The sequence below is a fragment of the Chionomys nivalis genome, chromosome 1, assembly GCF_950005125.1.
Source record: "Chionomys nivalis chromosome 1, mChiNiv1.1, whole genome shotgun sequence".
In the NCBI taxonomy this organism is placed as follows: Eukaryota; Metazoa; Chordata; class Mammalia; order Rodentia; family Cricetidae; genus Chionomys; species Chionomys nivalis.
The window spans coordinates 13,690,813-13,703,099 of NC_080086.1; the positions used below are offsets into that span (position 1 = coordinate 13,690,813).

Here is a 12,287-nt window from a genome sequence, read left to right on the forward strand (position 1 = left end):
TGTGGCTGCCAAAAGAAGGAAGGTTTTAGGAAAAAAATATTCCCTAATCCAGTAAAATGTAAAAAACAGATGCACACAAGGTCCAGGCCTCTGTCTCCAGCTCTTGGCTGGGTGGTGTGTGAAGACCATCACGTCTCTTGGCTCCAGCTTGACCACATGTTGCCGTGTGCAGTCTTCTGGCAGTCAAGCAGGGGGATTTCTCATCTCTGGTGTCTTGCACGTGTGTGTGGCCTGGGAAAGCAGAACTTCACAAGGGTGGTTTACTAGGGTGGAGCTGGGTTTTTCTCTCCCTTCATTGGCTGCTCCATCCTACCCTCTCTTCATAGAATCTTCTCTTCCTAGAATCTTCAGTCTCCCTGTGATGGAATGTGGGCCACAACCAGGGCTTCTCACTTCTGTCTCTAATCAGTATGGGTGCTCTAACTCATCCAGACATCCCAGAGCAGAAATTCCTTGTGATCTCTGGACATGGATTGATTATCTCTTTGCTGGACACATGTGCTTTGATTTTCTATAGTTTTAACCCTCTCTCTTTCTCTCTCTTTCAAGTTTGAAGCTCTTAACACACCCTTCCCCATTCACCCTTTCATGGCCCTTGCTTTTCTCTTGGTCTCACTGAGTTGCACAACCAACGAAACACAGTTGCTCAAGAGCCAAGCTGAGGCGTCATTCTTACTTTTTCTCTCTCTCACTTCCTACTCTGTCCCAAAAGAAAGTGCTGGAGTCCCAGCCTCCAAAATAACTCCCGAATCCTCCAATTCTCTCCATTACAGTTATCTTAACCGAAGTAGTTCTCGTTTCTCATGGAATTTAACTAAATCACAGTGATCTTGCCCATATTAAGACAACTAACCTCTTTAAGTAAGTTGTTGACTCAACTCAACTCTCTTTTTATTCTGCTGTGTGTGTGAGAGAGGGAGAGCGAGAGAATGTGTGTGTGTGTGTGTGTGTGTGCAAATTGTGCATGTGTATAGATGGAGCCAGAAGACTGTGTTGGGAGTTTTCCATATCCCTCTGCCTAGGAACCCAGGGCTTTCTTCTTCTAAACAAAGTTGAAGCCAGCAAACCCCTATGATCTACATGTCTCCACCTCCCTTGGTGCTAGTGTGGGGGCCAAAGTTATATTTTCAGTTTCAATTACTGTTCCTAAGAGATCCACAAAGCAAAAATGCCTCTAGCCTGTAAGCTCCTTGCCCAAAGACAGATACTTACTGAGGTACTGGAGGTTGCTGTTCAGGTGAGATAACAAACCACGTGTTTTCACTCCCCTGGATAAGCTTGTTTGACTCAACTACACTGGATATGCTTAATGCAGGTGGGAGGTACACACACAGGAAGTACATCAACTTATATGCTTGCCCTGATTGAACTTGGTGGGAAACACACAGGCTTATGGGTTTGCCTTTCTAAGGCTCTGCAAATGTGACTCGCTGTCATTTCCTGGGAACCCCAGAATGGATCTGCCTAGAGCCCATCATCCTGGCCAGTTTTAATGAAAGCTTGCTTCAAATTTGGCTCAAAACTGTGGTAGAGGTCTCATTCTTGCATGGTGGGGTTAACACAAGGATTACTGGTGGCCTTGTTTTGTGGTTGTGGGAGCTGCACTGTGGTCCTCACAATTGAGGAACAAGCCCTCTTAATCACTGGGCTGCCTCTCCAGCCCTTCCATACTACTTTGTCCCTCAAGTCATCAGAGTTGTTATTTTAAATATCAGTTCTCTCAACGACTTCCCATTGTTCTGAAACTAAAACCCACGCCCACACCTTGAAAGTCCTCTGCGCCTTCTCCCTCCATCTGTCATGCTTCCCAACCATGTTGTGGTTTTTGTTACTTAGACCTCAGCTCCCACAGCTTCTTCGCAGGAAGCTTTCACCCCAGCGTCACTCCAGCCCACAGAACCAGGCTTTAATATTTTCTGAAGTATTTGTTAGGGTTCCCTCTTCCCCTACAGCAGAAACTGATGGACAGAAACAAAAGCAGCCCCTTGAGGTTCGTGCCTCCGTGTCTCAGGTCTAAGCAAAGGTGAGTGCTTCCATCACCGCCTCTTCCATAAGGCTTGAAAACGGATTCAGACAATGTATGAATGCATACCTATGGATTCACACAAGTGTATCTTTTCTGAGCTGGCCCATCTTTGAAGTGCACTCATGAATCTATGGGGAAATGAAAATTGCTAACGAAATGATTGTCCTGACACAGCACAAACCATTGTTGAGATAAAACTTTTCTGGGTATTGTCGATGTGACAATCAAAAAGGTTTGGTAAATTTTTGCAAAAAAAGAACAAGCAAAAAAATCCGCTCTGCTCATATGTTCTCTTGGTGAATCTCTATTATATTAGAATCATTGGTAGTTTAGTTCCATATAAGTAGACTCAACCCACCACTGTATCGGACAGAGGCCTTAGTCACAGAGAAGTGAACTGCAGGCTAGTCTGACCGATTTCGCTCTGAAGTTTAACAGTAATTTTCTGATTTGAACAAACTCTGGAAACATCTGTATGCCAAATCTGTATTTTCTACAAAGTAGAATCAATACAATGTCTACAAAGGCAAGATGGATGCAACCAAGAAACACAAAATGGCTTGAACAAAAGTGTCACAAAACAACCCCTCCCAATGCCTTCAGTTCAGTTATGAGTAAGGGGAATGTTCTTCCATTTTCCTGGAAGTTACAGCTTGCTTTGGCTAAATAGTAACTAGAATATTATATAACTCCGAGGCCACAGTCCCATTTCCATTTGGCAATGTCTACTGAACAGCAAAGAATTGTGCTGGAAAAAAACAAAAAGTGAAGGACTTTACAAAGCACGCCGTCATGGTTACCAAAAGCCAGACATCTTCAAAAGAGAAAAGTTGGATTATTTAGCGACCTGCCAATAATGAGAGGTCTGTATATATGACTCGTCTTGCTTTCAGACAAGACCAAGATGGATGCAGTACTCTACCTGATACCCATGCACAGATTAGGAAGTTTATAAACTTTGAAGGTTTTGATGCTGTGGAAATGATTTCTTTGGAATCCACTTTTCATCTTAAAATGCACAAAGGAACTTTTTCACCATGTTTAGATAATTCTATCAGGGAAATATGGAGGCTCAAAAGCACACGATGGGGGTTGGAGAGATGGCTCAGAGGTTGAGACCTCTTGTTGCTCTTCCAGAGGACCCAGGTTCAATTCCTAACACTCAGTTGGGGCCTCACAATTATCTGTAACACCATTACCAGGGGATCTGACACCTTCTCAGCCTCTATAGGCACTGTATGCACGCGACAGACATATATGCAGTTGGAACACCCATATACATAAAGTGAATAATTAAAAAAATCAACAACACACCTGATAAACGAGAAACCATCACTGTTTAAACTGTCACTTTCCTGAGTAGGTTTAATGATGCCATTCCATACCTTCAACTGGAAATACTCCATAAAATGGGAATGAGGTAAGTAATAAACCCACTGAAAATTTTCCTGTGGCATGACCACCTCTGAGCTTTCATTTTAAGGACAACTGGAAAACCCAACGGCATAGAGGAAATAGTTAGGACCCAAGAAACACTGACATTTCCACAAGACAACCCCTGGGTTTGGGGAAAGTGAGGCACTGGGGCAGGTCTGTCATTACCTGCAAGTTGGTTTTGAGCAAACCTTTCAGCCCGTGGACAATATTAGAGAGCATAGCTGGAATGATGGGAAAATGGTTTGTTTTCTCGTGGACAGATCACGTGTGCTGGAAGGTGGTGCCTTCTTCATTCCTACCACCCATGTGCAGTTGCTGGAAAGAGTGGCTTGTCTGCAGTGTCTGAAATGGACACTACCTGGATCCTCAGTAGGAGCAGTACTGCCCCCTTGAGGGCATTCTGAAATCTGAGAAAATAATTTCCATAGCCACAGCAAAAGGAGTTAAATGATCAAATTGTGTTGGGTAACAAATAATTTTCTTTAAATTTTCATAATTATATTTACTTAATCAGTGTGTGTGTGTGTGTACACTATGTGCCAAAATACTTATGTAGAAGTCAGAGGACAACTTTTCTTTTCTTCTATCATGTTAGTCCCAAGGATACAATTCAGGTCATTGTGCCTGGGCACAGGTGCTTTTACCCACTGAATCATCTGGTCAATCACCAGAATAAGCCCATGGTGAATAAAAATTGTACATGCTTTTCTATTTCATGATATTAGACATTTGTAAGGAATTAAATAAATTAATTTTTAAAAAGTTGTCATAAATAATGATTTTCACATCAAATTAAGGTACAACTTTAGAATTATTCATCACTTCTCTTCTGCTTGTAGCATCTGTGTCTCGGCAAGGATCTGACTTTCGCCATGTGGATGAGACTCAGAGACCTTCTCAGATGGGGAGGTGAAGACGAACGACTTCATTAAGAACCCTAAAGAAAACGCTGTTTTGTTGGAGATTCTCTTTTCTTCAAAACTTTTTTTTTTTTTTTTTTTTTTTTTTTTTTTACATTTCTTTCTTTGTTGGGGAGTGGGGAAACATGATGCCAACATGATGCCACAGCACACATGCAGAGGTCCGAAGACAACTTGCAGGGGTCAGTTCTTTCCTTTCTCTACCTGGATTCCAGGGATTAGACTCTGTCAGATTGGCAGTGAGCACTTCTCTGCTGAGCTGGCTCCCTAGCCCATTGTTCCTGATTTCCTAGCATTTCTAATAGTACCTTCCTGATGACAATACAACTCCAGGTGTTTGTGCTTCTAGTGAGCTGTGCCTGCGTGAGCCCCTTCTAGTGAGCTGGGCCTGTGTGAGCCTCTTCTAGTGAGCTGTGCCTGCGTGAGCCCCTTCTAGTGAGCTGTGCCTGCGTGAGCCTCTTCTAGTGAGCTACACGTGTGTGAGCCTCTTTACTCATAGCTACTGATATGAGCATAAGCAATAATAGAAATGTTTTGAAATTCCTGTGAACACATTTGAGCACAAGCAAAAAGTTAACGTGTGTCTGAAACAGAGATGGCAGCAAGTTGTAGTAACTATTTAGAAAATGTATCTGATTTTTGTCATACTACACATTTTAATTTTGAAATGCACACAAAAAATGCTGAACTTTCTGCCACAAGTCTTGGATATTGATGTGATGCATTTACTTTCTGTTTCATGTGGTTTGCGACAGCATGTCACCCTGTCACCCAGGCTCGGCTGGTTCCCGCCTGCCTTCAGCATGCATGTGGCTACGTTTACAGTAATGATGCCCCGGAAGTCTACCATACAACTCTCTGCCAGCTCACCCTCCATCACCCATGGCCAATGAGAGAGTGACATTTCCCAAACTCCCTTTCACTATCAAAAATGAAATGTGGTCTTAATACAATGACTTATTGTTGTGATTACTTGTACTTACTGGGGGCAGTGTTAGGCAAACTGTAAAGTGCCTTCAGTATGTAAGGATCAAGGTGGGCTTATTGGCACACCCACGTCATTATTTCTATGTGTTTAGAGACTTAGAGCCCCTCTCCACCAGCTCATAATCAAACACATCAGGTTACTGGAAGAAGAGCCAACTTCCTGTGCTCTCCACCTTGGTCTGCTATCTCTCCAGTTAAGGCAGGTTTCCTGGGTGTCTCCCTACATGCTAACACTTCTGCATGCTAACACTTCTAGTTTCTTGTCACTCACTGTAACTTCAGCTTCATTCTAAGCCATACTCATGTTCACGCTTGCTCGGTTATTTATGAGGAATTAATTAATCTATTTTTTGGAATTAATTAATCTTAACATTGATTCCTTTCCTTATTTTTTAAGGATTTCTTTTATTGCATTTTTTTGTGTGTGTTTGTATGTGTGTGTGTGTGTGCGCGCGTGCGCACACACGCAGGTGTCCACAGTGGCCAGAAGGGGTGATGGAAGCTGTTTGTGAACTGTCTGGTATGGGGTGCTGAGATCTAAGTCCTCCCAGAGAGTAGTAAGCACTTAGCCCCTGAGCCATTTCTCCAGACTCCCTTTCCTCCTTTTTATATTCCTTGTCTGGACTTCTACTGATCTCTTCACATTTTTTAAAGCCCAAACTTAGTCAAGTTTGCTATGCATAGGCATCATGCAGTCTCATCAGAGGAAATAGCTGTGTCTGAACACCTGCAGGGAGCCTATATTAGGTAACAAATAGATGGAATCTTCTCTTGGCTAATAGAGTGAGTTTGTCTTTCCCTTTGAGTTCCCTGTTATACATTATTTTCCCCTTATGTTTATTTCATTGGAATTATGAAATGATGCTAACTTTAATAAAGTCAAGATATTTTATTCAACATAAATTACTAACGGATACTGGTGTGGGTGATCCTTCTGTCTGTGTGTTGCTCTTCTTGGTTAACGAATAAAGAAACTACCTTGGCCTGTTGATAGGGCAGAGCTTAGGTAAGCAGGGAAGATAGACCTGAATGTTGGGAGGAAGAAAGGCGGAGTGGGGGAGAGACGTCACAGAGCCTGCCAGAGACAGATGCTGGAAATTTTACCTGGTAAGCCACAGCCTCATGGCAATATACAGATTAATAGAAATGGGTTAAATTAATATAAGAGTTAGCCAATAAGAAGCTAGAGCTAATGGGCCAAGCAGTGATTTAAATAATACAGTTCTGTGTGGTTATTTTGGTTCTGGGTGGCAGAAATGAACAAGCAAACCCTCCTCCTACAAATTGGTGCCTATGTGGCCAATAAATCCACATAAAACCTGAGAGGGCTTGAAAAGGAATTTTAGACAAAAAAAAAAAAATACAGTTTAAGATATCTTCTTGCTGTTTGCTGGTGGCTTGCCACTGCTCCTTTAAGAGAGATTTTCCTAACTCAACTGCAGCAGAAAAAAGTGGTGGTTTTGACTTCTGGCTCTTTCAGGAGATCCAGTTACAGAGCATTTGAGTTGGGTTTATGAGCAGTGTGCTGCAACTTGCTTGATGGCAGTATGGACCAGCTTTGTGCCTGGAACTAGGGCGGTGTGTGTGGCTCAGAGGCACAAGTGGTGCTGCGGGACGTCCTTCTGCTCCTCCAGCCAATAGCCGCTGAGATACCAGCCCATTGGGGCGTGGTCTCTCTCCCTTTAAAAAAGCGGCTACTTCCCTCCTCACTCTCTCTTCCTGCTCCGCTTTCGGTGACTAGACTCCCTTCCTGATTGCGCAGAGGGCTGTTGTCTGGGATGGTGATCTGTAAGTTTTTTCCTCTTTAAATAAATAGCCATTATATTAATCATAATTCCAAACTAGCGTGGGATTGTTTGTGACTTACGCCTTCGCCTTCAAAGTGGCTCCACCATGCTGGACTGTGCAGACCTAGCAGGCAGTACCATATATTCCATAGTAATAGCACAACTTAAATTTTAGACTGGGCAGGCAAGCAGGAACTGCCATATTTCCACTAATAATTGTGTAGCTTAAGTTTTAAGAAGGGCAAAAGCAGTCTAGGACAGAAAATAATTACAGATATGCAATAAAGACAAATCCAGATGAATCATAGTGTTGGATAAATGTACGTAGGCTTGGGAGAGAGAAGAAAAAGAGTATAGAAAGTTGAAAAAGTAGTAAAAAAGCATTTGAAGAGACAGAGTACAGATAATCATAGATTAAAAGGAGTAAACAAAATAAGCCATGTAAAAATGGAAAATTCACAGAGAGTCTGGATTATATATATATTATTGTGTTTTTTTTGAATTTTTTGACTGTGAAGGAGCTAAGTACAGAGAGACATTTTATTGTATAGACTGATAAGCTAAACCAGCATGTATATTATAAAGGTATCTTGACTTCAGAATTTGGGAATAAGGATATGATGCTTTGGAAAAGAGTTTCTTCTTTTGTCTCCACAGAGGATGAGAACCTGTGGACTCATTTCAGGCAAATATGGTTTGATATACCGAGACCCTCTGAAAAGTTGCTGTGAACACCCCCACAAAGAAATTGCTTCACCAAGACCTTCGTCTTCCCGCAGGGCAGAGAATTTGGACTGCTCTTCAGTATCGAGAGGGAGGGGGAATGGTGTGGGGGGAGGAGAAGAGGAGTGGGGATAGGGGGAGGGGAGTGGGGGGAGGGGGCAATATTTGGGAGGAGGGGAGGGAAATGGGAAACGGGGAGCAGGTGGAAATTTTAATTAAAAAAGAATAAAAAATAAAAAAATAAAAAAATAAAAAAAAAAAAAAAAAAAAAAAAAAAAAGAAATTGCTTCACCAAACTGCTGACTGATATGAACCTAGCACACAGGATACACCATGAAAGACGTGATTAACAGCACCCTCAAACAGCAGGAAGTAGTATGCACAGAACTACACCCATATTCCCAAATACTGTTTATAACTGTTTGTTTACATTTAAAGGGCGATATGCTATAGAGGTTTGCATTGGTATGCATCTTGGTTTATTGACACAAATTTAAGGTCAAGTTTTATATGTATATGTGTTTCTGATCTTGATTAAGGTATTGTGTTTGTGTAGCTCATTTAAAACTGCAACGTATAATTAAGAAATGTAAGTTAACAGGCAGCACTTGGCTACTTCAAAAGGATGATGGGCATCAAAGAGGCTCCTTATAGAGTTGGCTAGCCATTTGGGCAAGAGACTGCTCTTGCCTGGACTGCTTCATTGGACATGCAGAACCCACAGAGAAATGACTGCTGAACTTGCCTAAAGAGGAGACCATCCTTTGGGGGTCCTGCTTCATGAAAGAGTCTGCCATACATTCTTCAGGATACAGAAGAAAGTGACTGAACTTTCTTTGAAATTTCCTGCTTTATGGAAAAGTCTGCCAGATACTGTGGGCCTGTAAGCTGAAGTTGGATACCCCAATGGTACAGAAGAACTTTGGGTGACTTTCCAGGTAGCAAGATATCTCTGTCAATTGTAGAATTTTGTATGTTGCTTACAATAAACTTATTATTTACTTAGGTAATATTATATCCTTATGGAGTCTTTGATGGAGTTGAAAAATTTATAGTTATAGTTTTCCTTACATATGAAAAAAGATAAAGTAGATATAAATATTATAACTGTAATTCTTGCTAGAATTTTACTATGTTAAAGCCTTTCTTTTTGTTTAAACAGAAAAGGAAAATGGTGTGGGTGGTCCTTCTGTTTGTGTGTTGTTTTTCTTGGTTAATGAATAAAGAAACTGCCTTGGCCTGTTGATAGAGTAGTACTTAGGTAGGCAGGGAAGACAGACTTGAATGTTGGGAGTAAGAAAGGTGGAGTAGGGGAGAGACGTAATGGAGCCACCAGAGACAGCCACTGGGAATTTTACCTGGTAAGCTTCAGCCTCCTGGCGATACACAGATTAATAGTTAGACAATAAGAAGCTAGAGCTAATGGGCCGAGCAGTGATTTAAATAATACAGTTTCTGTGTGGTTATTTCAGTTCTGGGCAGCTGGGACGAACAAGTGGTTCCTTGTAACAGGATACTTTTTCCATGACAGGAAAAGGTGCTGAAGCAGGTGAAGACACTGAACTAGTTAACCAGCAAGGTCTTCAATTTCTAAAGTCCTAAGGCTATTTGGGTTCTCCAATGCTGCTAAGAAGGGCAAAGGTTGATGTCACAGCTACTGCCCACAACACAGCATCTCCACCGCTGACCCACAATGCTGCTCCCCTAACACAGCATCTTCACCCCTGACCCACAGTGCTGCTCCCCCAACACAGCATCTCCACCCTGACCCACAGTGTTACTCCCATAACAGCATCTTCACCCTTACCCACAATGCTACTCCTTCCAACACAGCATCTTTTCCCCTGACCCACAATGCTGCTCCCCCAACACAGCATCTCCATCCCTGACCCACAATGCTGCTCTCCCCAACACAGCATCTTTTCCCCTGACCCACAGTGCTGCTCCCCAAAACATAGCATCTCCACCCCAACCCACAATGCTGCTCCCCCAACACAGCATCTCCATCCCTGACCCACAATGCTGCTCCCCCCAACACAGCATCTTTTCCCCTGACCCACAATGCTGCTCCCCCAACACAGCATCTCCACCCTGACCCACAGTGCTGCTCCCCCCAACACAGCATCTCCACCCTGACCCACAGTGTTACTCCCATAACAGCATCTTCACCCTGACCCACAATGCTACTCCTTCCAACACAGCATCTTTTCCCCTGACCCACAGTGCTGCTCCCCAAAACATAGCATCTCCACCCCAACCCACAATGCTGCTCCCCCAACACAGCATCTCCATCCCTGACCCACAATGCTGCTCCCCCCAACACAGCATCTTTTCCCTTGACCCACAGTGCTGCTCCCCAAAACACAGCATTTCCACCCTGACCCACAGGGCTGCTCCCCCCAACACAGCATTTCCACCCTGACCCACAGTGCTGCTCCCCCCAACACAGCATCTCTACCCCTGACCCACAATGCTGCTCCCCACAACACAGCATCTTTTCCCTTGACCCACAATGTTCTTCTCCAGAATACAGCATCTTCTCCCCTCACCAGTGCACTCTTCCTACCTAGCTTGACAAGGCGGATCATGGAGGTGTTGCTCCCTCTCTCAGTGCAGGCTGTGACGGAGAGGTTGTAGATGTCTCCTGGAGGCAGGCTGAGAATGGCAGTCATGACGTTGCGTGTTACCTGTGAGACCATCAAGATTTGTGGCTTCAGTGTGGAATGAACAAGCCAGCACCTCACCCTGCATAGCGAGTCCACAGCTACTAACTCCAGAGCCCTATCAAACAGCCCCTACCCCCATGAATTTGCACTGCAACCTACAATTAACTTTATTATTGCTTGATTGGATCATATGACTGCAAGCTCTCTTAAAGGGTACAATACATATCAACTCGAACAACTCTGTAATGTGCTCCCTTATTTGAAACAGTCATTGTTCTGATGCCATCCCACATATTCACTACAGCTTTTAGAAAAGGCAGTTACTGTATGGTTCCAGAGAAACCTAGTAATGTCTGTACACTTATGGCTTCCTGCCTGTAGACTCTATTTCCTCTCTTCTAGAAAGCTGGAGGGGATCGTGTGGCTGAATTCTGACCAATGGGTTGCAAATGGAAGCCACATGGGCAACTCAGAAGCCTCCTCTGTGTAAATAAGTACTCCACCCAGCAGTGGGTGGGGCAACAGAGGGAAGACTAGGGAATCCATCATTTTCTATTTTTTTAATTCACTTTTTTGTTTGTTTTTGGCTGCAACAGTTTATCTGTACCTTAACTAATTACATGATCAATAAGCTTACTAAATCAGGAGAGAAGAAATCAATACTCCAAAGGCACTCAGATATTTAGATATTGGGGATAAATGATGATAATATTGACATATGTTGGGGGTGGTTTGTTTGCAAATATTTAGCATTCTGAGGAAAAAGCTTCAATTATAGCTTTGTTTATTGGTTTTTGAGACAGGATCTCACTTAACCTAGTGTGGCCTTGAGTTTGCTATGTAGTTGAAGATGACCTTAAACCCTTCTCATGTCCCCCACCTCCTCAGTAACCACTATACTCAGCTCTCAGATCCCAACTTTAATTATAAGTGAGATCAGTAGCAACAATGATTTTAGCTCCCCGTCAAAGATGAAAAGGTAAACTTAAGGGTGGTCAACCACTCATGCAACCAACTGTTTAGATGCCGGATGTCGGAACTCGAAGAAACATACACTCTTTTTAATTTTCTTCTTCCCTTCTGCAACCACCATCCAGTGCAGCATCCTAGAATGGGACAGGTCAGTGTGGTCATCCCCATAGGTCCAACTGATGTACAGCAGGCTGTTGTAGTACTCCACGGAGGTGATGTCTGGAGCCACAGGGGCTGCAAGGAAGGAAAGAGGTGCAACTCAGAACAAGAGGAGGACTGAGGAACTTCTTTACAAAGCCTGAGATCCCAAATGAAGCTGGCTTAGAAAATTCAACTTCACATCACATGACTATATCTCAGAAACAAAAATGGAGGTCAGTGGTACATTGCTATATGGGACCAACTTTACACATCTCAGGCGCAAGACAGCTGGACCCATCCCAGCCAGAGATATCAAGGGTTCCTGTCTAAATTACAGTTTCATGATGCCTGAAATGTTTGAATGTTTGGGCATATTGGGTACATCCCTCAGTAATAAAAGGCATTGTGAAGGTAATTATCACAACAATATTGGAAGAGTTGGGGCCTGTAATATTAAATCTGTCACTGTGGTGCATTAAAAGTGCTTAGGAGACTAAAGAACAATAGGGGAGGTGGGAAGAAACAGAAGACAACCATGATGGAAGGACAGACAACGTGGTGACCCCTATGCTGTTGTCGAATATTAGTTGAAGATGTGTTACATTCGTTTATGTTGTACAACATTTGT

At 43.0% G+C, this 12,287-nt stretch overlaps 1 protein-coding gene across 2 annotated transcripts in view; it reads right to left on the reverse strand.

Moving 5' to 3' along the window:
- Positions 1 to 12,287, reverse strand: part of Ptpro (protein tyrosine phosphatase receptor type O) — a 212,396-nt gene that overhangs the window by 53,874 nt on the left and 146,235 nt on the right. For both annotated transcript variants that reach the window (XM_057785277.1, XM_057785269.1), the window contains exons 11-12: positions 11,601 to 11,752; positions 10,447 to 10,567 (exon numbers count right to left, since the gene is read on the reverse strand). In XM_057785277.1, the coding sequence (XP_057641260.1) occupies positions 10,447 to 10,567; positions 11,601 to 11,752 (273 nt within the window). The remainder of the gene's footprint in view (positions 1 to 10,446; positions 10,568 to 11,600; positions 11,753 to 12,287) is intronic.